The sequence below is a fragment of the Macaca thibetana genome, chromosome 15 (assembly GCF_024542745.1).
Source record: "Macaca thibetana thibetana isolate TM-01 chromosome 15, ASM2454274v1, whole genome shotgun sequence".
Lineage (NCBI taxonomy): Eukaryota > Metazoa > Chordata > Mammalia > Primates > Cercopithecidae > Macaca > Macaca thibetana.
In genome coordinates this window covers 40,940,262-40,955,843 of record NC_065592.1, presented here as the reverse complement: position 1 = coordinate 40,955,843, position 15,582 = coordinate 40,940,262, and the positions used below count along the sequence as shown (strand labels likewise).

General features: G+C 48.8%; 1 protein-coding gene across 1 annotated transcript in view; it reads left to right on the top strand.

Moving 5' to 3' along the window:
- The window catches only part of COL15A1 (collagen type XV alpha 1 chain), a 127,072-nt gene that overhangs the window by 37,160 nt on the left and 74,330 nt on the right, over positions 1–15,582 (top strand). Inside the window, 4 exon segments of the mRNA XM_050762069.1 lie at positions 5,088–5,635; positions 6,814–6,888; positions 8,669–8,749; positions 14,622–14,769. Of these exon segments, the coding sequence (XP_050618026.1) occupies positions 5,088–5,635; positions 6,814–6,888; positions 8,669–8,749; positions 14,622–14,769 (852 nt within the window).

Sequence of the window (15,582 nt, the reverse complement as noted above, 5' to 3'; positions counted from 1 at the left end):
TCACAGAGTAGGGAGTGCAGCTTGGTCCTGACCACAGAGGGCCTCTTGAGCCAGGTGGCAGCAGCCTGGTCAGCCCTGGCCCTGAGGGCCATGAATAATCATATTTTATAGAAGATTTTCTAAGCAGGGCAGCAACAGGATCAGATGTGCTCTTTTGTCACGGAGGGGTTAATCATTTTTATAAAAATTGTATGAAATATTTTCCATGAAATTAGCAATGAAGAAAAATATAATGAATACTTCTTTTGAATACCACCTAAACAATTAACGCTATTACTACAGTTGAAAAGCCCTGTGGACCTCTCCCAAATTGTGTCTCTCTGCCTCCCCTAAATGTTGGCAAGAATATGCTGCTGGTGGGTCTGTGACATGACACAGTTGTTTCAGAGAACAATTTTGCAACATTCAGGGCAGTTGTAGGTGCACATACCCATATTATCCAATGATTCCACTTCCAGCTGTGGAATTACCTGCACAGGCAAGCAGGAGGAGATGTATTTAAGGGAGTCTATGGTAGTATCGTTTGTAATATTGATGGAAACCTCGCTTTCCACCAACAGAAATGTGAATCAACCCATTGTAGCTTATTTATACCATAGAGTACTGTTGTGAAAATATAAGGCCAGGCCAGGCGTGGTGGCTTTCTCACGCCTGTAATCCCAGCACTTTGGGAAGTCAAGGTGGGCGGATCACCTGAGGTCAGGAGTTCGAGACCAGCCTGGCCAACATGGTGAAACCCTGTCTCTACTAAAAGTATAAAAATTAGCTAGGTGTGGTGGTGGACACCTGTCATCCCAGCTACTCAGGAGGCTGAGGCAGGAGAATCGCTTGAACCCGGGAGTCAGAGGGTGCAGTGAGCAGAGATTGCGCCATTGCACTCCAGCCTAGGCAACAAGAGCAAGACTCCGTCTCAAAAAAAAGAAAAGAAAATATAAGACCAGAGTCACATGTATCAGCAGGGATAAATCTAAAAAATACAATGCTGAGTGAAAAATAAAAGCAAGTTCCAGAAGAATGCATGCATCATGCCACCATTTACATGAGGTTTCATACACACACCATGGTTCTACATTCTGTTGGAAACACATATCGAGTGAACATACAAATGCGTGGGAGTGATAAACACCAAATTCACAAGAATGGCTCCTACCAGGGCATGGGCAGAGGAAAAGGACCGAAGAGAGTTCATGAGAGCTTCGGCTGAATTGATATTGTCTGTCTTAAGTGCAGCAGCGGGCACGTACTTGTTCCTCATAATATTATAATTATTTTTTTTAAAGACAGCTCTCACTCTGCCACCCAGGCTGGAGTGCAGTGGGGTGATCATAGCTCACTGTAGCCTCAAACTCCTAGGCTCAAGTGATCCTCCCGGCCCAACTTCCAGAGTAGCAGATTACAGGCACACACCACCACATTCTGCTAATTTTTAAATTTTTTTTTGTAGAGATGAGGTCTTTCTATGTTGCCCAGGCTGGTCTCAAACTCCTGGCCTCACCATTCTTCCTACCTTGGCCTCTTAAAACACTGGAATTACGGGTATGAGCCACCATACCTGACCCTATTTTAAAATTTTTAAAAATGATATATATAGAGAGAGAGACAGGGTCTTTCTTTGTCGCCCAGGCTGAAGTGCAGTGGCACGATCGTAGTTCACTGCAGCCTCAAACTCTTGGGTTCAAGTGATCCTACCACTTCCGCCTCCCAAATAGCTGAGACTACAGGCACACATGACCACACCCATTAATGTGTAATGTATTTTATTTATCCATTGTTTTTCAAAATGATTTTGACATATAATCACTATAAATAGTATTGAGATTTTTTTCCAAACTAAGTCTTTGAAATTTAGTTTGTAGTTTACATTTATGACACATCTCAGTTGGGAAGACCCATATTTCAAGTGCCCAATAGCCGTATGTGGCTACTGGTTATCATACCAGACAGGGCAGGGTCTGGTATGATAGAACCCTAGAAGTCACCAGTTACAACCTGATACAACCTTATCCACAGATAGAGTTGTGTCAGGTGACCTCTGCGGTTCTTTTCTAAATGAGCAAGTCTAGATGATGACAACGATGATGATGATGATGATGATGGCTACTTTTTTTCTTTTTTTTTTTTAGACAGGGTTTCTCTTTGTCACCCAGGCTGGAGTGCAGTGGCATGATCATGGCTCACTGCAGCCTTGACCACCTGGGTTCAAGCAATCCTCCCACCTCAGCCTCCTGGGTCGTGGGGACTACAGGTGTGTACCACCTGGCTTTTTTGTTGTTTTGTGGAGATGAGGTCTCACTATGTTGCCCAGGCTGGCCTTGAACTCCTGGGCTCAAGCAATCTGCACTCGTTGTCCTCCCAAAGTGGTGGGATTACGGTTGTGAGCCACAGTGTGTCCAGCCATGATATCCACCACTTTTTAGGCATTTGCCATGTGCCAGCACTTTGTATTATATCCTTTAACCCTCACAACAAACCTATGGGCTAATTACTCATGTTTTTAAAAATTGTGGTTAAACATACATAGCATAAACTTTGGCATTTTAACCATTTAACAACCAAGTGCCTCGTATTGTTCTTTATACTGTATTTTTTTGTGTAACCTAGATATTTCATAATAATTGAGGTTAGTACTGGCCGTGAGCAGCCTTCTCTGTGAGTGTTGTGGAGTCGGGGTCGGGGCACGGCAGTCAGGGCGTCTCCCTCTCCCAGCCACCGAGTACACGTACCCATTCATGGGAAGTTTGAGTTCCTGGACCACCTGGAGTCTTGACTCCATCCTTCTTGCTGCTGAAGGGTCATTGATACAGTAGGCAGACTAGGTGGAGCCCCACCCACCACCCTGGTAGAGACTCCCCCATCTCAGTGAGGCTGCAGCAGTGAATCAGCCAGAAATCACACCAGCCGTGGCTCGAAAATGTCCTGCCACTTACTAGCTGGGTAACCTCGGGCCAGTCATCTCATCTTCCCAAGGGATAAGAGCAGTTAATTTCCAGGGCTGCTGTGAGGACTAAGTAAAACTATGCATGAAAACCACATTGTTATTATTCTTTATAAGGGAGCTCAAGGGCACACAGGCAGGCTCCCATGTCAGCCTTGCTTTCCTGGTCAGTGCTGCAGGACTGATTATCCCTGTCCATTGACCTCTTGAGGTTGTTCAGTGGATATAATAAAAATGAAGAATAGTGAATGTTTGTTGCATTGCTACCATTATTAACCAGGGCTTACAATGGACGGTCTTATTTAGTCATTCTTTTGGAGCCCATTCTAGTGCCTGTATGGTAGAGGAAGACACTCAGACTTGGAGTGGTTCAGTGACTCACTGGAGGTCACAGAGCTACGTAGTTGTGTCTAATAAGCGGTGACAAGTTGGGTAAACTGGAAATCAGGCTGATTCCTCAGGTAGGGCTTTCCTCAGAGGGCCCCTCTAGTGTTTGGGGTTTTTTTCTGGAGACCAACCTGCCAAGTCCCCAGAAATCACTCAGGGTCTCAATGGCCTCTGGCCTTTGGCCATAGCCCAGACAGCCATCAGGTGAGTCTGCCCTGCCCTCTGGCCTCCGGAGGAGGACACCTCTTGATTCTGATCCTCACTCATTCCAGGCCTCCTCATCTGGTTGAATCCTCAGGATCTGGTTTCACTTCCAAGGCCAAAGGGTGTTACTTGTCCATTGTCCTGGCTGCAGTCGTCTTGTCCCCCTCTCTCTGGGACCTGCCTTCCTGTCTCACTGCTGGTACCTTGGTTATCAACTCCAGGAGTGGGTGCATGTTGCTGCAAGCCAGGCTGCAGCCTTCTCGTGGGGAAAATAGTTGGATGGGCCAACATTCTTGAGCCTGGGGTCTTTTTCAGGACACCATAATGGAGCCCCATAATTTCTCCCTGCAAGGTGTGGTGGCATAGCCTCTGGGGTCAGATGCTCTGGGTTTGAAACCTGCATGCAACTTACCTTGAGCAAATTTGTTAATTTCTCTAAGCCTCAGTTTTCTCAGAAGTAAGATGGGGATAACAGTACCTAACCTCGTAGGCTTGTTGTGAGGATTACATGAGCTAATGTATGTAGAGAGCTTAGAGCAGGGCCTGGTACAGAGAGAGCGTAGGGAATGTGGATGATGATGATGGTGATGATGATGGTGGTGATGATGATGATGATGATGATGGTGGTGATGTCAAAGGCAATGACAATGATGCAAATTTCAATTGCTCTGAGGCCTGGGAACACTTCATTCTGTCCCTGATTTTCCCCTCACACTGGAGGGACTTAAACAATAGACCTCAAAACAAAACAAACCTATCAGGTTTTTTTTTTTTTTTTTTTTTTTTTTTTTTTTTTTTTTGAGATGGACTCTCCCTCTGTCACTGAGGCTAGAGTGCAGTGGTGCAATCTCAGCTCACTAGAACTGCCACCTTCAGGGTTCAAGTGAATTTCATGCCTCAGTCTCCAAAGTAGCTGAGATTACAGGCATGTGCCAGCACACCTGGCTAATTTTTGTATTTTTAGTAGAGTCGAGGCTTTACCATGTTGGCCATGCTGGCCTCGAACTCCTGACCTCAAGTGATCCACCCGCCTAGGCCTCCCAAAATACTGGGATTACAGGTGTGAGCCACCATGCCTGGCCCCTGTTCAGTTTTATAGTGGGGAAAAAAAATCTCCAAGTTGATGGGGGAACATTGTATATTCTAGGGATTACTCATAAGCATTTTCTAAACTGCAGGTCATGAACTTTTAGTGGGTTACAAAATCAGTTTAGTAGTTCATTACCAGCATGTTTTTAATAAAATGAAACAGAAAAAGAATAATTAAATGGAAAGAAAAATATTTGAGTGCCTGGTGAGTATTAAAAGCCTATCATGTTCTATGAAACTTTTGTTTCAGTGTTACAGATATCTGTCTACACGTGTGTATATTGGGTTGCAATGTAAATGCATTTCTTATTGTGAGTCGTTGTCAAAAACGTTTGAAAAACAACCATTTAGGAACTACAGTTTCAGTGGGGTTCCTGAGTGATCCCGTTTCACTTGTGACTGCATTTCTTCCTCATTTTCAAGCAGAGTGGAATATACCTGTAAGGCATGGTCTCTCTCTCCCTCCCTGCAGAGTCTGCTTCCCAGGGTCACCTGGACCTCACGCAGCTCATCGGTGTCCCGCTGCCCTCGTCTGTATCCTTTGTCACAGGCTATGGTGGCTTCCCGGCCTACAGCTTTGGCCCTGGTGCCAATGTCGGCCGCCCAGCCAGGACTCTCATCCCATCCACCTTCTTCAGGGACTTCGCCATCAGCGTCATGGTGAAGCCCAGCAGCACCCACGGCGGTGTGCTCTTCGCCATCACTGATGCCTTCCAGAAGGTCATCTACCTGGGCCTGCGGCTCTCAGGTGTGGAGGATGGCCACCAGCGGGTCATCCTCTACTACACGGAGCCGGGCTCCCACGTGTCCCAAGAGGCTGCTGCCTTCTCGGTGCCCGTGATGACCCACAGGTGGAACCGCTTCGCCGTGATTGTCCAGGGTGAGGAAGTGGCCCTCGTCGTGGACTGTGAGGAGCACAGCCGCATCCCCTTCCAGCGGTCCCCCCAGGCTTTGACCTTCGAGTCCAGCGCTGGAATCTTCGTGGGCAATGCAGGAGCTACAGGACTTGAGAGATTCACTGTGAGTCAAAGTCCCACTTCAGGTAGACCAGGGAGGTGGATGGTCAGAGACTCACCATGCAATAAATGGAGCAACTATTATTGTTAGTATTTTATTCTTATGTCCTCAAAGAGGCATGCGTGTTATGACAGGAAATAACACTAGGCCTGGAACCCCAAAACCTAGATTTTCATCCTCAGTTTTCAACTTATCTTGTAGATTTGAGACAGTTATGTGGATTCTCTGATCCTCTCTGTTTCCTTATCTGTAAGTGGAGATAAGAAAGCCTACCCCACAGGCTTGTAGGTCAAATAAGATAACCTGTGTGAAAACACTTTGTACGTTTTAAGATTTTATATAAAAGAGCAAGGTTTGTTATAGCCCTAAATGGTTTGATCTTTGGATATGGGTGGCAATTGCACTTAAGTAATTTCTGAAAAGGTGGGATACACTAGAATACCAGAGTGAGAGGTAGCTTTTCCCTCCTTCTAGGCAATGTGCACTTAGAAAAATTAAACTGACTTTACTATCAAAATGGGCTTTTATGTATAAAGCATTCTAAAGATCACTAAGTTATTGTAGGTACTCATTTAGTCAGCCCACATATTTACTGATGTCTCATTGGTGAACAGGACAGCACCATGGGCTGGAGTCTGGGTTTATCTGGAGTAGAGTGAAAGACACTGGAGAATGTTAAGAAGTTAAAATCCGATGGGCAATTTTTAAATGCTCACTTTGGGAGCCTCGTGGAGAGGAAGCTGTCAGGTGTGGGGAGAGGGGCTGAGAGTGGAGGCAGGGAGGCTGCAGCAGCCCTTCTTGGGATGGGCCTTCAAACCCAGAAGCGTTGAGCTGCAGGGGAAAGAGCTTTCTGGGAGAGGGAGATGTGTGTTTCAGGGCCTGCCACTGACAAGCTGGGGACCTGGAGACAGGAGGCTGCTGTAGTGCCCATACTTGAACACTATGCTCCCCAAGGACCTCTCTGGCCCAGGGGTCAGTATGATACTGGCCCAAGGAGAATCCCCCCATAACTGAGAGTGGGCCAAGAGGTGGCCTGGCTTTGTGGTTGAGGCCACAGGCCATACATCCTCACTCCCGTGCTTTTACCTGTGCTTCTCCATTACAAAAACAATCAAGTCTTCCACTGGCAGTCATGCTGTGAACATGCAAACCATGGCTTCTGATCCCTCTCTTTTCCCCAGGGCTCCCTCCAGCAGCTCACCGTGCACCCTGACCCCAGGACTCCCGAGGAGCTGTGCGACCCCGAAGAGTCCTCGGTGAGCTCCCCTACCATCCCACAGAGGGCCCTGCAACCCCAGCAGCTGGGGCCTGGGGAGGGCTGGATGCCCAGACAGTGGCGTGGAGTTTCTGAAACCTCTCATTTTGGCAAGTGCTGCCTCAAGTCCTATTTTGGGCTTTTGGCGTGATTTCACTTTTTAAAGAGCGTCAGCCATCTCTGGTGCGGGGAGCTGTGTTTCTTATAAGGTGTCAGGATCTTCCATGGCTGTGGCCGTCAATGGCCTGCTTTCCTGCCTTCTTGCCAAGAAATGGTGTCAGGATTCTAAAATCAAAGTTAAAACTGAGATATTCTGGGAGTAAAGTCCCATAAAAAACGATCCTCAACTTTGCTTTTATGCTTGGCAAATGATTTCGTTCCTAAGCTGGTGGGCAGGAAAAAAAAAGATGACTCCTTCCTCCTTCCCTCCTTCCCTTCCTCTAAGGATTGACTGAGCACCTGCTGGGTGACAGCCCTGGGTAGGTGCTGGAGATAAAGGGATAACTGGGAACTGTTTAATAAGCTGCTCATATGCACTTCCATACCAAAATACAGTGGCAGAGCGCAGTGTGATGGGAACACGGGGAGATCCTCAAACCCAAACTCAACGTGTCAGGTGGGAGCAGGAAGAGGAAAGAGGCGGAACTTGAAACAAGTTAGGGAGCAGGTGATGCCTGAACCATGGCAAGGGTGAGGCCTCCCAGGGAGAAGGGGTCCCAGGATGCAGTCAGAGGCGAGCAGAAGGTAGCACATTCCTACAATTCCTGTTGCTCTTTGGGTGGCGTCAACCCTGCAACAGAACATAAATTGATCTCGTTAACTTTATGAAAAACAAAATGCTGTGGATTCTGTTGGAAAGCCCCTGAGAAGTGGCATTTGGGCCCGTGAGAATGCCTGTGTTCCATGGGCCAGTGGTCCCAGCCTGACAGTCATGTGATGCTGATTAGTGTAGTCTCGTGTTCGTCTCTGCATTACCAGTAATACTGAAAAACTAGAAACAACCCAAGGGTCCAAGAACAAAGGACTGGTCACAAAATCACAGCACTCGGGCTCCTTGTCTGCCTTTAGGAGGCTAATTAGAAAGATTAGGTAACGCTAGGAAGTCATGATTTCGGCTGTAATGGTTCCCAGCGCAAGATTCCAATGACAGCCTCACAAAGGTTGGGAGAGTGGTGGGGACCTGGATAGAATGAAAGACCGTATGTTAGAGTGTAAAATGATTGTGTATTTTGTTTGAGCAATAAAATGTGGAAAGAAATATAATGAACAACCAGGCTGGGTGCAGTAGCTCACGCCTGTAATCCCAGCACTTTGGGAGGCCGAGGTGGGTGGATCACTTGTGGTCAGGAGTTCGAGACCAGCCTGGCCAACATGGTGAAACCCCATCTCTACTAAAAATACAAAAATTAGCCAGGTGTGGTGGTGCGTGCCTGTAATCCCAGCTACTCGGGAGGCTGAGGCAGGCGAATCATTTGAACCCAGGAGGCAGAGTTTGCAGTGAGCCGAGATTGCACCACTGCATTCCAGCCTGGGTGACAGAGTAAGAGGGACCCTGTCTCAAAAAAATAAAATAAATAAATAAAACAAATAACCAACCATGCACACTGCACACCTGCTGTCTCCTTAACCCCACTCTGTCTCTGATAGACACACACACACATACACACACGGTTCCTCTGTAGGAGAGTCGGTTTGTCAGTTTCTGTGACTTTCCCAGTTGTCCAACTCTTATGGGCCCTGCCCACTCTGCCCAGTATGTGGCACAGTTTGTCTCCACACAGGCATCTGGAGAGACCAGTGGGCTGCAGGAGGCAGACGGAGTAGCTGAGATCTTAGAAGCCGTCACCTACACTCAAGCCCCGGTGAGTACTGGGATGCTGTGCCATGTGATCTTGGTCAGCTTTTAGCAGGCTGAGAATTACTAGAGGGACCCCAGAGCCCTGGGTCTGACCTCTTTGTTTTCAGACCTGTGAGCTTAATCGTTGACTCATCTGGGAAGGTCAGGAAAGCCAACCAATGGGCACTTTGCAAAATCCCCTGGTGAACTGGAACACCAGCTCCCTCAGTGCCACCCTGCGTTCGTGACCATCAGAGGGCTGTCAAGGGCAAACGCTGTGCTCTATTGCTTTGGAACCTTGGGTAAAAAGCCTGTGGCCTTGGGTAACTTACTCAACCATTCTGAACCTCAACTCCTCTTCCAAGAATGGTGATTCTAATAGCTCTATCTCATAGGGTTGTTTCCAGGGTTAGATGATGAAGTACAGGGACAAGCCTCAGCCCAGCATCTGGCATGAGAGAAACGGCCCTGAACGATGGCTCTTGTTACATTTGCTCAGGGCTCCAGCTGTGAAAGCACAGTCAGGACCCTAGTCTTGTGAGTCACAGAGTCCTCCAGGGAGCTCATTTCTGACGCATGGGAAAGGCAATCCTAACTTCCAGTGTCCTAGACCTCTTCCCTCCTGGGGATGCACCCTGTGGCTGAGACGTGGAAGTGGTTTTGAAAGCACTGAGTCAGACTGTGGGGACTATGGGGACACCCAGGAGCCTGTTTTTAATGAAAACAGCAAGCAGCAGCGGAGTCACTAAATACAGCAGAGCTTTAGCCGTCTCCTTGCCTGGTTGGGCTACTTTGTAAACTCATCTCTAATAGAAATCAGGGAAATGGAAATAAGGCAGTGGCTGGAGATTACAGACCTTGGGCAGCAGCAGGGCTGTGGATGCAGCAGAGCTGTGGATGCAGCAGAATAGAACTAGAGTCTGTTAGCACTGGAAGGACCTAAAAGTCCTTCTGTACATCTCTTTGTGTACAGAGGTGTACAGAAAACTGCCCTTTGTATACAAACTGAGCAAACCAAGGCCCAGAGAGGGGAAGACACTGACTCAAGGGTGTGTGGGCAGGACTGGGTTAACAGCATGAGTCTCCTGATGACCATCCATGGGGTCATGGCCCGGGTAGTATTGCAAAAGTCCATCCCCAGGATGGCAGCCAACTCTTGGCCAGCTGGGATGAAGGAAGTCAAGGGTCCAAGTTGCTTGCCTACCTAGTGATTGGGGAGGGCAACTGCTTTGGGTGGTGTGGCTATCCTGTGTGCCTATCAGCCCTTGGCCATCCCACTGGCATGTCCCAACGTGGGGCAGCAGGGCACAGAGTGGCCTTCACATCTGATGCTGCCCTGTGCACCAGTTCACAATTCACAGTGAGGCCAACTTGGGCAGAGGTGCCACAGCCCAAGGTGGCCCTGAGAGAGGGACAGGAAAGGAGAGTGGGGTTTGAGCCTGAGGTGATCACCTCAGCATAGGGAGAGGAGTAAGGCAGAGAAGTTTGGGGTGGGGCACCGGAGCTGGGCAACTTTGGACAGAGGTAGAGAAGTGGGAGGGGAAGGAAGAGAATTGGCATTTCTTGATACCACTGTGTACTTGGTGCTACTGTATACATGATTTCACTTTTGTTTCTTGCCACCCTGAAGGTAGGTGGCATCAGCCCCATTGTGCAGATTCAGAAATGAATGCCCAGGAGGTGGGGTGGCTCTGCCAGGGTCACAGGGTAGTGAAGTCAGGACTCAAGCCAGGCCCCACTGACTCCCCAGCCTTGGACCCTCCCCAGGACCATGGCACTGCAGGCACTGGGGCAGATGTGGGGCACGTGTCAGCTAAGGGGGGCTATGAAATCAATCCCCAGACTCTCTGGAAAAGTGAAAAAGAAAAAGTTGTTGGTGATTTGATGGACTTGGTGGCCTCTGGGGAACCTCAAACACTTTCTTTCCATGCTTCCCCAGCCCCACTTTTCTCAGTGGTTTTATGGGAACTGGTGCAAATCAGAGTTCCACCAAGCGTGAATCCCAGCTCTGCCACTTACTGACTCTTGACCTTGAGCAAGTGACTTAAGCTCTCCAAGGCTCAGTTTCCTCCTTGGTTACAATACAGCGGACCTGCCTCACAGGGTTAGTGTGAGAATTAGACGAATTGCCCTGTGCAAAATGCTTGGACAGTGTCTGTTGTTGCTACTGTTGACCAATGAAACCCATTGGTTGTGAGGATTAAGGGAGGTGATGTGATGTGTCAGAGAGCAGCTCAGGGCTGGACTCAGCACCGCACATAGTGCAGATGCCTTATTCCCCTTGGGGCCTCCTGGTTGGCCGGTGGCTGGGGCTGACAGGCATGCCAAACCCCCGTGGCTGCCTTCAGTTATTAAGGGGATTCCCCTGGGCTGTGCCTCGAGGCCTGGCAGTCCTGACTTAACCTGTCTGTTCCCGATGGTCAGAATGCCTTCCCTGTGCGCCCGTCTGTCTGCGCCACAGTTCACGCGCTTCCGTGTGCTTCCATTTCCTTTAGTCTCATTTGCAGGGAGATGTTTGGAGTCTCTTCTACATAGGAGGGCACTGAGGTCATGGAGATGATTGCTGGAGGCCACCCAGCCTGAAGGTGGCAGAGCCAGGTCTCCAGCCCAGGGTCCAGAGTGCACTCAGTCATGCCACCCCTGAGCTGGGGACTTCCCCCTTTTAACATCTCCTGGAAGGGCTTTATGGCTTTTTTCAGCCGCCACCCTCTAGGACGGGGAATTTCCCTCTTCAGCTCAGACAGTCCCCCCCTCCCTTGTCTGTCTGGCTTCTTTCTTGGAATGAATATCACTTCCCCATCCTCAGCCTTTCCAGCCTGCCACCCTTTGAGACATGAGCCATCGCCAGTGAACTGAATTGCAGACTTTCTGAGTGGACAGGGACTAGAAAGTCCGCCCCTCCTTGCTCTCTTTCCCATTTAGGGTCGGGGTCCTTGCTATCCAATTCTTTGCATTTTCAGAAAGTTCTATGCTGTTGGAATGAACATCCCTATGGTTCTCAGCCCTGCATCAGGGTCATTTGTTGTAAGTGTGTGTCGGGGGTGGGGGTGGCATGGGGGTTTGTGGAGGCACTGTGGGTGGGGCTTGGTCTTTAAAAGCAGATTCTTGCCTGGGCTGCAGACCTGGATGTTCAACTTCAGTAGATCTGGAGTGAAAGATCCCTAGAATCTGTATTGACAAAAAGCTCCGCAGGTGATTCTGGTCCTCAGCCAGGGCCTCTTTCCCAACCACACCCAGATGCTCACAGTTCTCTGGACAGACCAAGCACTTTCTCTCCTCCATGGCGCCTTAGTTCCTGCGGTTCTGTTTGCCTGGAGGGCCCCTCCCAGCTCCTCTTTCTGCGTGGCAAGTTCCTACTTAGCCTTCAGGCTCCAGTCCACATCCTCTCCTTGGAGGCCATTGTTTAGCTAAGCCCCCTCCTCCCTCTTGGCTCTCACTCCCGCCATCCCATGCATCACACCGAATCGTGGTTTGTTGCGTCTGGTCTAGGTCTGGGGCTTCTCCATTGCCTGACAACTTGAGGACAGACATTCTGTCTTAGTTATTCATTTCTGTGTCCCCAGGGCTCAGCCAAGGACCTGGCACACAGTAGGGCCTCTGGAAATATGTGCAGAATGAGTAAATCTGATTGTGTGTACGTGAGCCTGGGCTCAGCAAATTGCAACACTTTTAATAACAGTTCTTCGGACTTGAGATTCCTATTTTGTCACAGGCCACACTGGATCCCCATCCACGTTGACCTCTGAAAACCAAAGCTACCTACTTGAGGCAGGTCCTGTGACCCTCACTCCTGAGGGTCAGCTCACCAGAACCATGCCCTGTCCTTGCAGGGGGCTTGGGATGCCTTGTTGGGAGTTTGACAAAAGAAGTTTTTGGCTGATGGGATGGATTCCAACTTCAGCCACCCTGAGTTACAGAGCTCAACCCCCATCCCGTTGTCTTCCTGTGTTTCCCGAACCCTCACCTGCCCTGCCTGCCTCATCCCAAAGCCCAAATGCCTTATAGAGCACCTTTGCTACCAGCCACCAGCAGCCTCACTCCAGACTAGAGATGAGCATTCAGGGGCTTGAGCACTGGTTCCTGAACCAGTGATGGAGTGGCTTTTGCCTTGATCCCTCACAGGGAGAGGAGAGAAACCTCCTGGGTAGGGGTCTTTATCTACCCTGCTAGATGAACATCCATCTGGGTGAAATGGGGACATCCCACCTGGTCTTGTTCACAACCTTCCCTGGGGAGGTACCTGCTCTGTGCTCCTACTGCTGCCCTGGTTCCTGCCTTGTGGACTTCTTTAGCGCCACCTCCCAGTCACCTGGCATAAGCTCAGCTCCCCTAGTCCATGATCACACTGCCACCAGCGAGGCCTCTCTAAAACACACAGCTGCCCCCACCACTTCCTCACCCAATGCTTCCCAGTGGCTGTCTGTGACCCTTGGGTTCAAGCCCATTCTTCTCCCCATAGAACCAGACCCTCCCTCTCCCTGCCTCCCTGGGCTCTGTTCCACTGCTTCCCTCCTCAAGCCCTGGGCTCTTGCCACGCTCAAGTTGCCAGGCCCTGACTTCCATCAACCCTCCACCCCTGTGCTCTGAAACCCTGCTCATTCTCCAAGGCCCAACTCCTTAAAGCCTTTCCTCCCACCTCCACCCTGAAGATTTTACAGTACAGTAGAATCCATGGTGATTGTCTCTGGGTGTTAGGACTCAAGGTGATTTCTCTTTTTGCTCATCTGCACTTACAGTGTTTTCAGTAATGAATATGGAATATTTCTGTACTAAACATAAAGGTGTGCTTATCCCTTCCATGCATTTTCTATTTCCTGCCTTCAAGTAGTTCTTTATTGTCCTCATTTTTACAGAGGAGGAAGCTGAGGCTCAGTGAAGGTCCATGACTTGCCCAACATAACTGAGCTTATAAGTGGAGAGCTGGGATTTGATCCAGGTCTGACTGTAAGAACTGAACTATTACATTCTAAATTATGGAGCTTCTAAGAATCCTCCTTGTTCCATGGACCAGAAATTTATTGATTTACTAGATTCTGAATTAAGGAAACAACCTTCTGTTATTAGTCAGGATAGGTAAGTGATGCTGCAGTAACAAATTAACCTTAAAATCTTAGTGCTTTACAAAACAAAGATTGGTTTCTTGTTCATACCACGAGTTCAACACTGATCCACAGGATTCTTCCATGCATCCCCAGCCCCTTGAGCTTAGAAGGTGATGAGGCTATCTGAATGCTGACGAGCCCTGGGTCCCGTGAGCTGCTGCTTGGGTCCAGGGGTGATGTCGTGACTTTCAGAGCCCATGCCAGGATTTCTGCCTAGATCACTGAAGCACTCTGTGTTTCTGTTGGGTTTTTGTTTGTTTGTTTTTCTCTAGTTGGTAACGTTGGTTGAGACACTGACTGGCTTTGGGAAAACTATGTAGATGCTGAAGTTTCCTTGGAAGGAACCATACCCATCTTTCATTTTCATAGGTGTTTATGACTAGTGCACATCTGGCATCGAATTTATATGCAGTTTATTGAGTGCAGCCTGGTTCATTCATTTGTTCACTAATTCATTTAATCATTCCCTCATCTAACAGATCTTTAATGGGCACCTCCTCTGGCTGATCTGGGATTTGGGAATCATGGAAATATGATCCCTGTGCTCAGAGAGTTTTGGCTGAGATGAATAGTCTGACTGTCAACTGAACAGAATCTAATGACCTCTAGTAGGCACCTCGTTCAGGCCCTGGGAGGTACAGCCATTGCCCAGGTAGACACCAAGCGGGGCCAAGCTTTCCCCTTGGTTTATTCAGCATCTTGTGGATATATTATTTTCTCCAATGATATTCACTGTCACTTCTTCTGCTTTACTGCCAAGTACATCATTTTGCGTCTCATTTTTCCTCCCTTCAGCCCAAAGAAGCAAAAGTTGAACCCATAAACACACCTCCAACTCCATCCTCCCCCTTTGAGGACATGGAACTTTCCGGTGAACCTGTACCTGAGGGGACCCCGGAAACCACCAACATGAGCATCATCCAGCACAGCAGCCCCGAACAAGGCAAGTCCGGATGCACATGCCTACATAGTGGCCTTTTATTGGGTGATTACTATGTGTCCAGCCGGGGCCACATATGTAACATACAGAATCTCATTTAACCTTCCCCTCAACCCTTTAAGAAAGGGTGAGAACCACCCTCATTTTACAGGCAAGATGAGGAAATTGTGCCACAGAGAAGTTAAGTAACCCAGCCAGGAGCAAACGGCTTGTGGATGGCAGAGCTGGCATTTGATCTCAGATAGCAGAGCTTCTAACCCCCAGATCTGGAGCTTCTGACTCCCAGACTCTACCCCTTCTGGGGTTTAACAGAAAAGTTTGTAATAATCCTTGCTGTTTGTTGAATACCTACGGTGTGCCAAGTGTTTGGATATTTTGTCTCCAACACTGACAGCATACTGCCTACTCAATAGCACTAGCCACTATTTTATAGGTGGAAAAACCAACACTTGGAAAAGCTAAGTCCAGAGTCCCAACCCTTTCTGACTTTTGCCACAAACTCCCCAACTCTCAGAGGATCAGCTAAACTCCTGTGTGGCACAAGTGAGAAACTGATGGCCAGAGAGGGGCTGGTTACTCAGCAAGGCAGCAGCAGTCCCTAGGAGAAGAGCTGGTCCCCTGGCTGCCCATCCAGGGTTCTGGCCCCTGTCTCTTGTCCCCCTACCCATGCGGAGGAGCACTGGCAAAAGCCCAGGCATCAAACACTATCCCCAAGCACTAGCTTGGCATATGCCCAAGCCCTGAGATCGCTTGTGGTTACTGTCATTTCTCAGAGGGGCCGTCACTTCAGACTGAAGATGTAAGTACACGGTCATT